At 39.7% G+C, this 16,343-nt stretch overlaps 1 protein-coding gene across 1 annotated transcript; it reads right to left on the bottom strand.

Moving 5' to 3' along the window:
• Window positions 1-2,263: 2,263 nt before the first annotated feature.
• Window positions 2,264-13,273, bottom strand: LOC102798085 (D(4) dopamine receptor-like). Its single transcript, XM_006782703.3, has 4 exons — window positions 12,816-13,273; window positions 11,287-11,399; window positions 7,365-7,954; window positions 2,264-3,381 (listed from the first exon to the last, which is right to left on the bottom strand). Exons 1-4 carry the CDS (start codon window positions 13,113-13,115, stop codon window positions 3,176-3,178), a joined length of 1,209 nt encoding a protein of 402 aa, XP_006782766.2. The 5' UTR covers window positions 13,116-13,273; the 3' UTR covers window positions 2,264-3,175.
• Window positions 13,274-16,343: the final 3,070 nt, after the last annotated feature.

Here is a 16,343-nt window from a genome sequence, read left to right as displayed (position 1 = left end):
TTTTATTTTCCCTGATGTGCAGCTAAATAGAGTTTTGCTTTTTAATAACAAGTTGGTAGCCTACCTGCTATATTAGAGTGACTCCTGATTAATCATTTTGGACATGACATTTGATTCTGCTGGGTCTCAGGCCCAGCAGCACTCAGGTGTCTGCTGCTGATCACTGATAGTGAAGGAACGAGCCATTTCTGGCACTTACTGCTTAGCCTAACCACAGTGAGGTGATTTTATTGACTTAATGCCAAAATTCACAACTGTAAATGTAGAGTTGAGGGGTTTTTAAAATCGCCTTCCCTGTTGGCCTGGCCTGTTTTGATTGATGTAATCTGTTGGCCTTCTTGACTTTTCACTATCAAATAATGATAATGTTCTTTTGTGTGTTCAAGGTTCTGTAGGGACCCCATTCAGTCAGCAACTTAAACACTAGTTATAAAGCTTACTTCTGCTGACATAATGGCTTACAATCTCCCTGTGCTGCAGTGATGTAGCAGTGTTATAAATTACATGGTGGTGCCGCAGTGAAATTCTTTTTGGTAATCATTATGGATAATCTATCCATAATGAAAAAATATGACTTGAAAACACCTGAATTGTGAAATCAAGATAGAGCGATAGCAAAAAGGAAGAATGACCTATTTCAACCCTAAGGAGTGTATAAAACATAATAAAGATAATCTGGTCCTTATCAGATATTAACATTAGGAAAAGCAATCTCAGATGAACAACACATGAGTCTGTATTTCATATCAATTCAGTTTAATTTATATAGCACCAAATCACAACAACAGTTGCCTCAAGGCCCTTTATATTGTAAGGTAAAGACCCTACAATAATTCAGAGAAAACAGAGAAAATCCTGACAATCATATGACCCCATATGAGCAAGCACTTAACAGGAAGAAACCTCCAGCAAAACCATGCTCAGGGTGGGGCGCCAATCTGCTGCGACCGGTTGGGGGGGGGCAGGACAAAGACGTGCGTGGAAGAGAGCCAGGGGTTAATAATAACTAATAATTAAATGCAGTTTGGTGTATAAACACATAGTGAGTGAAAAAGGTGGCTGAAAAAGAAATACTCAGTATCATTATTTATTTAAGAAAAATGCAAAAACAATGAGAAAACCTAAGTACAGCCGTACTGCTTCCATAGGAATTAAGAGATTATATAGCAGCCAGGTGCTGCTAAATCAAATGCACTTGACTAACGAATCACCAACACGTGTGTCCACCTCTATAAAAGCAGACATTTTGCAAGTTCATGGCAGTACAGTTTGAAAAAGACAGAACAAGTATGGCTTGTGGAAGGTTGGAAGGTTTGCCAGGGGGAACATGGCAGCACAGTTTATTTTTGCAAAGCTGCATCTAAACAGACTACAAGACTTCTGGAACAACGTCCTTTTGGGCAATGAGACTAAAAGTAATGTTTTTTTTCTCACCAGCAGTACCACATACATCTCACACTAGCTGTCAAGCAGGGTTGTGGAAGGGCAATGATCTCAGTCATAAACTCCTAAAGTATTACAGAGTCAAATGTGTGACCATCTCTGTGACAGCAAAAGCTTGGCCCAAAGTGAGAGATGTACATAAAACCACAAACCTCAATTAATTCTTAAATACATAATGACATTGTGGAGTAATATGTCATGTTCATGTTATGATTGTTTGTTTGTTTTTCATGTCCTACTATGTAAAACTTAAGAATTGAAAGTGTACTTGTTACTTTTTACCATGTCTGAATATGGTTGCTTAGAAATTGTTTTCTTGGGTCATGGCAGTAATATTAACCTACATGTGACCATTTCCACTCAAAATAACCATAGACTGTATATATGAGATGGACATAGCCACCTTGGCGTCACCATTTGGATTGTGCACTCATTTTAAAGCTGTGGGGTTAGTGTTCTAGCTGCTGGGGATCTGATCTTCATCTACAAACACCACATATGTTTGCAACATGAATTTCATTCTTAAAATCTGAAGAATAATGTTATATATCAGATAATTCCATAAAAAAACAAAGAAACAAAGAAAAAACTCCAAAAGGCATCAGCAACACAAACACAGCAGAAGTCCAATTAAGTGAATCCAACAAGAAGTGAAGTTCAACACACAGTGTCCACATATTGATCGAAGTGGCCACGCCCCCAGCTTTCAGTCTTAAAAAAGTTAGTCAGTAATAGAACAAGTCTTGAGCAGAGGGAACTCATTTGACCTCAGTCTGAATGTAAAGGCATTGACTGGATTAGCTCATTCAGCCTAGTGGGAATTACCTGCTACCTGATGACTTGAATCATAAAGTCTGTTGTTATGACTTTAATGGAATAGATGTGTAATGTGTGGTGTGAACAGTTTAACACTCAAGAACAACACAAAAACAAAAACAACTTAGCTTTGGGAGGTTAAGAGGATTATTGCCATGGACCCTGGGTTTCTGCTCAAGTGTTGGATTTATTTTTAGATTCTTGTATTTATGGTGTTTTGAGTTATTAATGAGATTATTTTTGTGTGTAAAAATTCCTAAATCCCATGTATTCCCTAGAATCCCTAGTGCTCCAGTTTTGATCATGCTGATTTCCATTTGGTTTTGCTATTGGGTTACCAGCCTAAATAAACAGCTGGCTTTTTGTCCATACTCCAGCTCACTCTATCTGCATTTGGGTCCTCACTACATCCCACTCCACCATGGCAGATTAAAACCTTTCAGTGGCATTTGATGACTACATTTTCAACTACTTTCCTGGCAAAAGGGCTTACAAATGATTTTATGACGATGTAATGGTGGCCCGTCTGCTTCCACCTACATCTTGGATTCATCTGTGCACTCGTCAACATTTTCTCAAGCGGGCCTCAAACTCTGAAAGAGACTATTCTTATTAATGTGTATTTTTAGCAAAAACATTTATTCTGAAAAGATGAGTTTCAACATATAAAATAAGTTGTATATGGCAAAAATGCTATTGATCCACCTTACAGACTAAGAGAATAGCTTCTTCACATGAAACATGAAGCTCAAACAGACTTTGCTGTCATCAAATGTAGAAAAATAAAAACCTCACAGAGGAAGGAAACCATGGCAACATAAACAGACTAAAGACAGTATATCAACAGTCAGCAGCATCTCTTGCAGCTGTTGTGCGTTTAAGAATGGTCCATGGAGCAGCGTCCACTCCAGTAGTTCTAGGAGCAACAGCGCTGGAGGACTTTTTTGAAGAAGTTCCTGAACTCAGTGTTGAAGACAGTGTATATGATGGGGTTCAGGGCGCTGTTGACATAGCCCAGCCACGTCACCACGCTCATTAGGGCTGGCGGGATGTGGCACTCTTGACAGCGTGCTCGCATTGTGTGGAGGACAAAGAAAGGAGTCCAGCAGAATAGAAAGACACCTTTGGGAGAGAAACAGGAATCAGGAGATGAATGCTTCATCTCTGTGAAATCAATACTGCTGATCCTAAAGAGCAAAAAGTCAGTGTTTACATTTCATTTTAAAGTTAAGCAAAACAGATATCATTCACATATTATGCATATTAACATAGTATTAATATATTTAGTTGTGGACAGAGGTTTACATACATTTATCATGCACATGAATGTCATTGGACTTCTAGTGATTTGATTGGACTGGTCTTTTTCCAGGGTGGAATGACTAAAAAACAAGAATTCAGGGTCCAGAAATTTGAATCCACACAGAGTCAAAAGTATACATCCAGGGCTAAAAATATATGCATTCGTCCCCACTGATATTTCAATAAGGAGAGATTGTTTGGAAGAATTAAACAGCATTTATTGAGATACAGAATTCACTTAAGCTATTTGACCACACTGACCCATGATAGCAGAACAGATCTCACTGGTGATAGGATTCAAAGGCGACGACTGGATTACAGCAATGGTGTCAGCATTGAGTTTGGTGTTAAGGGAAAGTTGAAGTAATGATAAGAATAGATTCTTTGCACACTCAAGAAAGCAAGCAGATGAGTGAAACTCAGTTGTGTCCAAGTTTTAACCATCTACAAGTTTCCAACTTGAGGTGAAGTTGAAGAATTTGGAGGTAGTTCTTCTTCATTACTCTATCCACTTTGTGTATGTACCAGTGCCACTAGCAGCAAAACAGCCTTGGGGCATGATGTCACCACTACCACTCGTATAACAATCGTTATAGTGTTCTTAGGTTTTAAAGTCTCATCATTACTCCCTCTTTCACTGGCTAATAGCTCAATATTTGTCTTGTCTAACCATGAAACATTTCTCCAGGAGGCATTTGGCTTGTCTATGTGGGCAGTTGCAAATTTCAGTCAAGCTTGAAAGTCCCAATTTTGGAGCACAGCTTCTTTCTTGGTCAGCACGGTCTCAATTCATCGCAAAGTAAAACTCACTTCCTTGTGGACACTGATGCTAGTGTTCCAGCAGTTTCCAATTCATGGCAGGATTGGGTGTTGGTGATTCCTGAATTGTTCCTGAACATCCTTTTCCTATCTTTTGAGGGTGAAAGATTGGGTCTCCTTCGAGACTTTGGCAAAGTGGTGACACGTCTAAATAACTTGTACTTGCATACAATTTTTTAAACTGATGATTTTGGAATTTGCAGTTGTTTAGAAATTGATTCATTCAAGAGACCTTCCCAAATTATGTAAATCTACAGTTCTCCTTGTTTGATCTACACTAAGTTTTATGGACTTTCACACTGTTCTGAATATTAGTTAGTCCAATGAGTGCTTTCAAACAAATCCTTTTTATGCTGGCAAAGGGAAACTACTAGTTTTATTCAATCACAGTCACTAACAAGAAATTAGGTCATGGTTTTGTCAAGTTAGCAAATTATAGAACCTTCATGACCACTTATATTATATTTATGAGAATCTGTGTATATATTTGAGCCTGTATATATTATTTTGACCATGTGTCAATTAAAGAAAATCCTGAATGAATGCAAATTTGTGCACCCAAATCTGTTTTTAAGTCATGAAAGATATATGCTGTACAATCATTCCACCCTGGAAAAAGAATAACTCAAATGATGGACCAAAATGACCATGGCATGCATGCCCATGATGTCTGTATGTCAATTTCTGAACAAAAATGTAGATAATCAAGCTTGTTCAAGTAGAGGAGTATCTCCCCCGCTATATGGCAATTAACCATTGATGATGACAGGATGACAGGATTTAGGACTGAATCGCCTGGAATGTTGATGACGAGTCACCACAGCAGCAGATGAAGATGGAGATAATGAAGATTGAAAATGCTGTACAGTCTGGTTTAAAGTGGGACACCTGGTTACTTTAACCCACTAAGTGCCCTTCATATCTATCTACCTACTGGGATTGAACACTAACTCTCATGTTATGATTTTTGGATTTATTCCTAGTATTTGTGTTGTTCTGCATGTTTTGGATCTTTGTCTTGTTAAATAAATGTTTAAACCACCACATTATGGAGCCATTGCATCAAAGTAGAAAAAACTAATTACTGTGCATCACTATAACCTCTGGTCACAAAAAGACTATACCAACACTCGCTTTTGTCCACCGAGCCTCTCTGATTAACTAACTCGGTGTATATACATCTTTCTCAGGCTACCTGTACCAAAAATTCATTTTTTAATTTGGTAAAAGTCCACTTAGGACATTGTAACTTAGAGTTTCTTTCTCTCATATTTTCTCTCATTGATCCCATTGATAACGGAGAGCACCTGACCCAAACACAATTTATACCTATTGATAAAACAGTGCTCGCAATGAGCTTTCTAAAAATATTTTTTCCTTGACTAGTACTGTATAAACCACCTAATATATTTGGATTATATTGCTCAGACTGTCACTTAAACATGAGCCTTACCTGCACACTTAAACATGCACCTGACATGGCCTTAACCAATAATTGGATTTGAGATTAAGGAGCTGTAAGGATTGGCTGCTGTGTGCTAAAGGAAAGCACTTGTTCGCATTAGGGAGCAAAGCTGGCTGCTATTAATAGACTGACCCCTTTCTAATTGATCTGTTAGTGCCTCGGGATAGGCATCAGAGGTGGCGGTGAAGAGTTCAGGTAGCTGCAGAGCAGAGATGTCTGACATAACAACATCCACTTTAAAGGTTCACCGACAATCAAATCTCCAGCAACAGTTTTAGCAAGAAGGACAAGAAGAAAAATAATGATGGTTGATTGTTTTTCAAATGACAATATATATTTTGAATATCAGTAAGTATGCATAGCTTCTTCAATGACCTGATTTAGAGGGGATCAGGCTTTCATGTCAGGATCAGGCTCCTAGACTCTGGAATATTCTGCCACTTGATATTCATACTGCAGGGTCCCTCCAGTCTTTTACATCCCGTCTTAAAATTCACTTTTATACCATTGCTGTTAATTCAAGCTCAGTTTGAGTCCCATCGTGTTTTTTATGTTGTGGTGTCTTTGTTTTAGTTTGTTTTTGTCGCATGATATTGTATTTGTTTGATTTCAAGTTTTCTTTTATTGTATTTATTTTATTATTCTAGCGTTTTATCTTCGTTGATTTGAATTCATATAGATATAAACCATTAATCAACATCAGAAATCAAATTGACAGTGTCATTGATTTTAACTCTGAAGAGGTGAGTCTGATGTTTTTTGGAGTTGGGAAGAACATCCACCTAAGACACCATAATTTGAGATTAAGCCTCGACTGACATTCAAATAAAAATGAGCTAGAATTAGAGCTGAGGCTGAACATTGATAATAGTCATCACATCTATTGCTTAACTACTGCGCTGAAACAAAAATGTATTTCTTCCTCAGCTGCTCACCAGACTTAAATGATTTTAAGTGTTTGTTAACCAATCAAAATATATATATATATATATCCATTATGTTTTGGTGTTTTGACCTTTCAACACCATTTATATCTTTAAAGTGGGTAAAATTATCCCTGAAATCCAGACTCTACACCAGCCGCAGGGCCCACCTTTATTGTGTGACACTTAAATTGTGCCATTTGTTTGTGTTACATCAGTGTTGTTCTTAGTACAACAAGATTTGCTGCACTTTGGGCTTTTGTAAGCCCAGGGCAAGTTCTTAATTCAGCCTTATGTGGTTAGGATGTTACTGAAAACAAGCCCAATGATGTTGATTTCTATAACAGGACTTCTATCAAATATAGCTCTAAAAATATATATTTCCTTAAGCAGAACATCAAGGAAAAGTTAAAGTGTTCAATTCCGTGTTTTCCGTTGGCCTGCCTCCTCAGCATTCAGAGTCCAACCAATGCCACAGCAGCGACAGGGCCAATAACAACAGCAAACCAATTTCCACTACAAAGGCAGCTTGGTTTTAGATTATAACGTTTTCAGTTAAAATGTTTCCTCAATGCTGCTGAAGGAAGTGAACTCACCCACAACGACAGGAAGCACCTTCATAGCCTTCCTCTCGCGGCTGTTGATCTTGGCCCTTTTTCTTCTGCGCGGGTCGTGGTTGAACTTAATCTCTGCAAAACTGACCGCTGGCACAGGGCCGTCTTTGTTCTCTGTTGAGTTCGGGGGCAGGTCTGGGGACTGCAGGGTGGATGCTTCATCGAGAGTATCTGCTGGGTCTCGCTCTATAATGGGAGGCAGCAGAGGTGGCAGCGAAGCCAGAGGAGGCAACGTGGCTGTGGCCTCCTGCAGCTTGCGGCACGCCTGGATGCTGTCCTTCAGCTTGGCTTTACGTGCCTCCTCCCATCGTCGCAGGCCGCGGAACATGCCACAGTACAGCAGCAGCATGATAGGGCAGGGGATGAAGAAGGAGCAGACGGAAGAATACAGAACATAGTCATCATTCTCTAGTTTACATTCCCTCGGATCGCGGCCTGGGACATTGTTGATGCCAAAGATGATTGGCGAGGCTACAGCCAAGGCCAGGATCCAGGTGGCCGACAGCAAAACAACTTGCCGCAGGTCCACATGCTTCCTGTTGTAGTTGAGTGGGATTGACACAGCGATGAACCTGCAAGAGGTGCCAGAAATATGGCATCACAGCCAGCCTAGAGCTTCTACACTAGGTTTAGGTTTTGTTTATGATATATGGTTCTAATTTGGTACTGATGGTGTTTTGTGTTATTATCCTTATTTCTTGTCCAAGTATGTCCAAAAGTATGCAGTGGTCTTACAGCCACAAAAGAACAAAACCCATCCAGATGATTTATTTGTTTTGCTAACCCTACAAGCAGAAGAACTAAAACTATTTTTAAAATGTCTCAAGGTGGGCTTGAAGGATTTATCCTCTGGTATCAGAATGCACTGTACATTGTAGTTCTCCACACTCAGAGTGCTCATCACAGGAAGGCTGTCTGCTGCTGAGAACACCTAAAATGTTATCTTAACAATTCTTTAAGACTGAAGGCAATTTTATCTTTTTGTGGAAATAAAATCAAACTAACCTGAATCTTCACACTAGTGCAGAATTTAAGTACTCTTCAAACACTGCAGCCAGTAACTATGTGATTAGTTACAGTTGGGACTGAAAGATGCTGTAGCTGTAGGATGTTTCCTGTGTAAATAAATAAAACTTTGAAAGAAGCCCCTAGCCCTCTAAAGTGACTCTGTCAAACCGGCTGCTTATCAGGCAGCTTTTTAAAAACTAGAAGAGTTCCTTCTTCAGACCTGAACATTAACAGCAGGTGGACTCTGTGTAGACCTTCAGATTCTGCCTCCTGACCAGCCTCTTGAATTATTCAGACTGTCATCCAGTAAAACCTCTAAACGCTGCTGGCTACTTCAAAAAGCTTCAAATCATCATCATCAGTCCACGTTAACTTCACTGCTCCCCATCAGTCTTTGATGTAATCATATTTTCTGGAATCAGGACATCAGATTTGAAGAGCATCCTGGATTTTTGTCATCCCTCAACATCGGCTGAGAGTTCAGATAATCTCATTGAGACATACTAACAAGCGCCGAGCGAACCTGGCGGTTCATCAGCCGTGGACTCATCCCTCATTTGGAGATTTAAATTATTTTTGTCTTTTCTGGGGGTTTTCTTTTGGCGCTTTTACAGGAGTCAAAGACAAAAGGTTGCCGACATATCAGAACCATCGGACCCTGACAAGCTTTGGATCTGATGGTGTCCCTGAATGTTCCTGAATCACGAGAGGCCAGTTAAAACTCTTGAGTCTCTACATTAGTTGTGAATCTTTACCTCATTCTTTTCATCAACTGTACAGCTTTTCCTCACATATTTTCTCTAGGAGTCCACTCCGGGAATGAACACGTGCACTTTAAACCTGTATCTGTTTTTCCAGTATTGTGGTCCAAGCTACAACGGAGTGGCTGTAGTTCAGGAGATAAAGCAGATCATCTACTAATCGGAAGGTTGGTGGTTTGATGGCAATTCCAGTCTGCATGCCAAAGCATACTTGGGCAAGATACTGAACCCCAAGTTAGTCTCTGATGCGTTCATTATATGAATGTGTGTGACTCTCAGTTAACGCTTAAGCACTTAAACATAGAATAGTGTTTGTGTGAATGAGGAATGTTGTATAAAATGCTTTGAGCCCTTCAGTAGAGTAGAATGTATAAGATAAATATAAGATCATGTATCATTCATTAGTATCTATCGATGTACTATCTACACAAAAATATTTTGATGGGATACAGAGTCTTGTGACGTCTGTTTGAATTTTCTAGTTGTTTTCTTGATATTTATCTCAACATCTACTTTATAGTTTTGCACAAAATCTAGTCGGGACATTCATAACACCCAGATGATGAGTCATACTCACTCATTTTCTCAGTTCTCTTATTTTCAGTCATGATCTTTTAATTTTTTTGTACAGAGGATGGAACAACTTGGCCTGAAAGTCATTTAAACTGGCCAGTAGCATTTCAAAGTGTTTCCTGTGATGTATCTCAAGATGTATGTTTGTATAGATACATTCCTGAGTTCCGAGAGAATGGAGAGTACTAAGATATATCTGATGATCTTTTAACTTTTAATTTCACCACAAGGTTAGAATGTGTGGATTTAAATGAAAAGCTAACATCTTGTTTCCCACAGGATGACATTAAGTGAGAATTCCACCTTCCACTTACCTTGGTGGTTTGTACATTTTCTAATGTCATGTTTAATAACTGAATAACTGCGAAGTTAATGAACTGAACTTAGCACTTCATTAACAGATTAAATGTCTGCAAGCTAACATGGAGAGCATCTTCTAATAGCCTGATAGCACCAACGTTATGAGCAACATGGCAGCTCCCTGAAATTGATCTTAAAGTTCAATCATGCAGATCAGACTAAAAAGATCTCTGGTTCCTGCTGTCTCCATTTATTCTAAGCACAGGTCTACTTTTTAGTTAGAGTGTTGAAGAAAAAAATACCCTGACTGGATGCTGTTAGGCATTTTAACAGCTTTAAGAGGGGGAATAATTCAGATCCATACTGTTACTAAATGAAAGAAATACAAAGGGTTTAAAGTGTCAAACGTCTATGGTTTGTAAGGTATGGAACATCAGCTATAATAGGACAACAGACACAGAACAGCCACAGTCCTCTGTGGAAAGTTCAATCCTAATCTGAGTGGCATCTTTCACAGAACCTACTGCTGTAAAACATATTACAGTATTCGCTCCATTAAAAAATATACATTACTACATTATAGTAAATGCTGCAGGTATTCTTAGGTACTTTTTGCATTATTTTGACATCAGTGATTAATACTTTAAAAGGCTTTAGGACCCCTGTGGTTTCTGAATTCTTTTTTTGTGTTGTCATGGGAGTGTAACAAGAGTGAAGAGTTTTTAGAGTGTAAAAAGCCTAACCTTCCTCTTTTGGAAGGACCTGGCTCCAAGTGGAAAGCTGTGGCAGGTTTCAAATTCCCGTGCTAACCAATGATTGAAAGTCACACCTCTTTATGTTCAGTATATGCTGAAAGCCATAAACATAGAAAAACAAAATCTTTCACACAGCTACTGGTCCAGAGCATTTAAACAGGCTGGTGTTAACTGCTGTTCAAAACAGCAATATGTGAACTTCAAGGGAAGAGGCTGCAGATGTATGGTCTTCTTGAAAGCAATATAACTTTCAATGAGACCCAACTGTTCAAGAACAATTTGTAATTGTTCTTAAAATTTTGTTCCAAGAAATTCAGCTCATATTCCTATTGTCAAGATCACTGACCTACTGGCACTTCCTGTATCATCACCACCAGGATGAGATTTTTGTTAAATACCGTCCATCAAACGAACTGCTGATTGTCTGCTGTTCTCTTGCAGTGCGGCTTCACTGTAAGGGAACAACACAAGGTCCTGCTGTGTGTACCTGTACAGGTGAGTACTGACCTGTCAATGCTGATAGCGCAGAGATTGAAGATGGAGGCAGTACACAACATAACATCCATCGTCATGAGACCATCACAGATGGTAGTGTTGAGGGTCCATACACCATCCTGGAACTGAGAGGCAGACAAATGCTTGTCGTTTAATGTTTACTCATACCAAAAATTACCTTGACACGCAATCTGAAATCAAAACGGGCCTTCTTCTCTATAGTTTCTTTATGATACAAAGTTTGAACGTATGCAATGATTCCTATGATATGTTAGCTTCATATATCAAATACTTTTCAGGCTGTATTTTCAGACCATTTTTTCCACACATTGAAATCAGAGTCAATTGTTGAACAGGAAGTTGAAAACTATTAAAGATAAAACCTGAACATTTCACTTCCCCTTCTTATTATAAAAATGAATCCAGAGCTGTCATTTTTCTGTAATAAGTATTTGACATATGAAGCTAAAATTTCACAGCAATTATTCTGCCTGTCCAAACTTTGGACCATAAAATTTGTATGCAAATCAGAGATGGTTGAGCATAAAAAGGTCTGAAACTTTGGTGATTTGAGATTTTTTTTAAAAAAGGAACTGCACTCCACCAGCTAAAGGTTGCTGGCAGCCTTTGATATTTAAAAAAATGCTTTTTTCTTTATTTTGTTTTATTACCTTCAAGTCACTGTATGTTCGTGCAGAGTGATGTGCCACTGAGTAAACAGGACGTTTGACCTAGACTGAGCTGTCCTGTCCAGCGTCTTTACCAGGTCATAACCCTGTCAAACCACCACTGACCTTTGCTTCAAACCTGCAGAGCATTGCATAAAAACATCACTCTGAACTCTGAAGATCAATAAGGAACAATGAAAGGCGGTGATATGGAGTCATTAGAGAATATCTTTGCTGACAAAAGCAGTTTTGGGGTGATTGTGATTTTCATAGCTGAAGATCAATTTGTGTATTACACAAACTGTCTCCTGGTTTCTGCATGGGTCTTACTGTTTTTCACCAATTTTAATAACATTGACTGCCTAGTTTGTTTGTTTTTTGGTTTGTTGCTGTTTAATATTTTATGCAAAATCTATATAATCTTTTACAGAAATAAAACTCAAAGATCAGAAAATGTAAGCACGGAATTTCTATTGTGAAAATTGACCTTTTATGTAGCAGCAAAATGTTTTTGGTTTACTTTGGAATTAAATATCTCAAGTCAACCAGCTCCTGTGAATTTATGTTTGACATGGATTTTAAAGAGGTAATGGATTCTGCTATTATTAGGATTTATTCTGCACATTTAATGAACTTTTTAATGCCTTTTCAAATAATTTGTTGGTTGAACGCCATCCAGAACTGCTACTGCAATGACCTGCCATCTGGTGCCCAAAGACTCAGAAAGAGATCCAACCGTTTTTAGGGTCCCTGAATCTAAATACTCCTGTGAGATTAGGAGCCTAAGACATAACTGGAAGCTGTGTCTCTCATTTATGGGATCTTCTCAGTTAATTAACATCTCCAAAGACGTTATGTTCCGTCGCATCTCACCTCCGAATAGACGAAGAGCGGCAGCACGAGCACCGCCAACATCAGATCCGCCACTGCCAGACTCACGATGAAGTAGTTGGTGGTGGTTTTCAGTGCCTTTTCGACGAACACACTCAGACACACCATCAAGTTGCCGCAGATGATGACGACGATCAGCAGCACCCCGAAAACCAGGGCAGGCAGGTTGTGCAGTGCCGCGGTCGCTGTCCCCGCCTCCTGCGCTGCGCTCAGGTTTGCCACCATCTGCGCCGCGTCGGTCAGATCCCGTCCGAGCCACAGCAGCGCGGCCAACGGGCTCATGAAGGCCGGGTTGGAGTCCGACTGCCACACTGTAGCCTTATCATGCTGTCACACAGACTCCACTTAGACTGCAGCAGACTGTAGTGACGAGCTCCAGTGCGCACCGTTGCGCCTTTTACGCAAAAATCCTCTGCGTAAAAGCAGATGGACAAAAACACAAGTTGGTATTTACAAAGTTAAACTTTTATTTAAATATTAAAAATATGGTGATGAAGTCAGATTTTTGTCACAAAGAATATTTAGTGATGAAAAAAAAATCCAGAAGAATACAGATGCCGTTCTTGGCGCATTAAAATCTTCATATCAATAGAAAACTGCTTCTTTCTTTAATGCTGGGAAGATAGCCGAAGGACTCTGGGGTCAGACAGCAGAGAAAGTGTCGTGCCGTGGATGTTTCCAGCTCCGGAGTGTTTGCCTGCAGCCCGCTAGCACAAAGGCCACCGAGGCCAAATTAACCGATTAAAGCCGCTTATCACCTGCGCTTTACGGTGTCCTTCAGCCCTTGAGCTCCAGCAGAAGTTTGTCCATCTGTCTGTTCATCTGCGTGCATGCGTATCACGGAGACGGGGGGAGACAGGAGTGGCCACTGCAAAAAAAAATAAAAATTAATTAATTAAATAAAAATATCCACTGAATTTGACCTCGCTACCGTATTTGTGCTGTTGGTGCATTTTGGAGCAAGTTTTGATGAAATTAAGTGGGGAAAAAATATTCTTTTGTTTCTGTTGTAGCATTAGTTTATCACTCAGCATTAATTAGCTCATACACCTTTTGGATACTCCTTGATATTTAGAATTGCTGGCCTTATCTGATAACTAATCTGATTACGACTGTATCTAAAAGACAGAGAGAGAGAGAGAGAGAGAGAGAGAGAGAGAGAGAGAGAATCACATTGGGACAACTACAGTGATAATGCCTAGGGTAAGAGCAGTAGTGGTTTTAGATACGGGCGACACGGGCGGTTGCCCGGGGGGGCATCGTGGTGGGGGGCGGCATCACGGGCATCAGCAAAAAAATAAATAAAAAAAATGCTCATTCATGCTGCCCCGACGTCATGCCAGCGCATATTGGGAATGCCATAGGCACCGATCGGTTTTCTATCACCCATTTGCTGGGAGTAAGGGCGCCCTTCGTTTGCGAGGTGCGCCTGCTGCTTGCTGCACTGGGAGGAGAGGGCGGGGCGGCGGGGGATTCTCTGACCGGCTGGAGCAGCATCTAATAACCAACTCGCAAAATAAAACAAAATAAAAACAAACCAACAAACACGAAAACACCAGACATTATGATACAGACTTATAATTTGCACCGATGTTTTTTCGAAATTCCTCGGTGCGCCTGCTCGCTGCTGAAGTCAAAGTAAACTTTATTGTCATCTCCGCTACATACAGTCCAGTATATAGAGAGACGAGACGACGAGGCTCCAGTTACAGCAGTGCAAGTAAAAAACAATATATATAAGAAGAGTACGAAAATAAATATGCACTTAAGGACCAGGGGTAAAGGGATCAATAACAATTTAAAATTTAAAATTTACAGTTTGATGATTTAAAGTCTCACACAACCCGTCGAAAGGGGAGGGGGCCGGCTGCTTCCAAATAGAGCACATTTCATTTATAATGTTGTAAATCCAAGACCATTATGTATTCATGATTTGAATCCTGGGTTGTGTGAAATCTCAGAAAAGCACCCTAGACAAAGTGAATCTGTGAACTAAGGTGTAGGTCTATTAGGTTATGTTGTGGATCCTCGAGTTGGGGGATTTGTGTTCATACTGGAGTGCAAAATTAAAAGCAATGGAAGATGGACAAGAAAAGTTCAAAGCCATCAGGTGCTCAGTTTAGAAAAAAAGAGAAAAGAAGAGGAGAAACGAGCAAAAGATACAGGTAAGCAGATGTGTTATTGGATAATGGCAGGTCATCCTGAAACAATCAGAATCAGAATACTTTATTAATCTCTAAGGAAATTATGTGGGTTACAGCTGCTCCAAGAAGAAATGGTAAAAATAGCAACAGTAACAGACTGAACTCCAAACAATACATTATGTTACAGATTTTAATATTAATTAGTCAGTGTCAGTTGTTGATTTGTCCTGTTCTCATTGTATGACGAATTATGATGGCTGTTTGGTAGCCGTTTGCATACTCTCTCTCTCTCTTCATATGTGTGTGTGTACAACAGTTTTATGTACAATACTTAATATGTTTTGTCTGTGTGTGTGTGTTGGGGGGGGCACCAGAGGGAGTGTTCGCCCAGGGCGCCAAACAGGCTAGGAGCACCACTGAGTAAGAGTCACCTCTCCTCCATCTTTTTATATACAGTTTGCAGTTTTATACCACAAGAGGCCACTTTCACATTAAAGCCTTGAAGTGTTTTGAACGTTGGGGGAACATTTCTTGCAGTGTTAAGTGAATGAACAAGGTTCAGCTGTGCAACAGGGGCCCAGAGGGTGACAGAAAACTACAGGAATCCTCTGCTGCTGTTCAGCATCTGGATTCAGTTCAATCAAAATAATTGATCAGTGAAGGCATTTTATTATTAACAATTTTATTCAGGTTCAATTCAGTACTTAAACTTTACTGTTTTGGTGTTGATACACAGGGGGGTTCATATTGAGCAAAATGGCGCTGATACACGCTCAGTATTGTGTTGTGGGTACAAGGGCCCCATACATTTATGGGTTGGTTGCAGCTTTCATTTAGTGGAGATATGAAACCACCACAAACACTCAGCCACTGGTTGCTGTGGCTTGCTTGTTTTTGCTAACAGACTGCTCAGGTGTTACTATGTGATCACTGGTGTATTAGTGCGTTGGCATTAAACATTAAAAAGTGGGAATCCTTCGCAATAGCTGAAATGGATCACCTGCAACCATGCATTTTAAAAGTTGTCACCGTGTCACTGTGCCTGGAACAGGTGCAAGAACAGATGACAGAGTTATCACTAGTGGTTCAAAAATTCCTTTGTGCAATTTGACAAAAATTAAGTACTAAAAAACAGATGTCCTAATGCAGGTAGATGGTTAAGAAAGCTTCATCGTTTTCAATTTGCACCATTACAGCGTTGTAATCTATTATTTTTCTGTAATTTAATTTGCTCCCTTTAGTTTTTCCTGCACTGTTTATAGTCTGTGTTGCTTTTCTGAGAACCGTTTTGTTCTCTACCAACACTAATGACTGCCTAGAATCTCTTCTCATGTCACTTGGGTCTGGAGGTGATAAGGTGAATTTT

This window comes from Neolamprologus brichardi, chromosome 7, assembly GCF_056152115.1.
Source record: "Neolamprologus brichardi isolate AB-2024 chromosome 7, ASM5615211v1, whole genome shotgun sequence".
NCBI classification, from domain to species: domain Eukaryota; kingdom Metazoa; phylum Chordata; class Actinopteri; order Cichliformes; family Cichlidae; genus Neolamprologus; species Neolamprologus brichardi.
Note: the sequence above shows the minus strand (reverse complement) of the source record. Positions and strands in the feature narration are given on the sequence as shown.

Bases quoted from the DNA above. Each gene is read 5' to 3' on its own strand.
- LOC102798085 (XM_006782703.3), bottom strand. From the start codon at position 13,115: ATGAGCCCGTTGGCCGCGCTGCTGTGGCTCGGACGGGATCTGACCGAC. The intron at 7,955-11,286 runs GTCAGTACTCAC...CACCTCTTGCAG, and splicing joins TGCGCTATCAGCATTGACAG to GTTCATCGCTGTGTCAATCC. The intron at 3,382-7,364 runs GTGAGTTCACTT...TCTCTCCCAAAG, and splicing joins GGTGCTTCCTGTCGTTGTGG to GTGTCTTTCTATTCTGCTGG.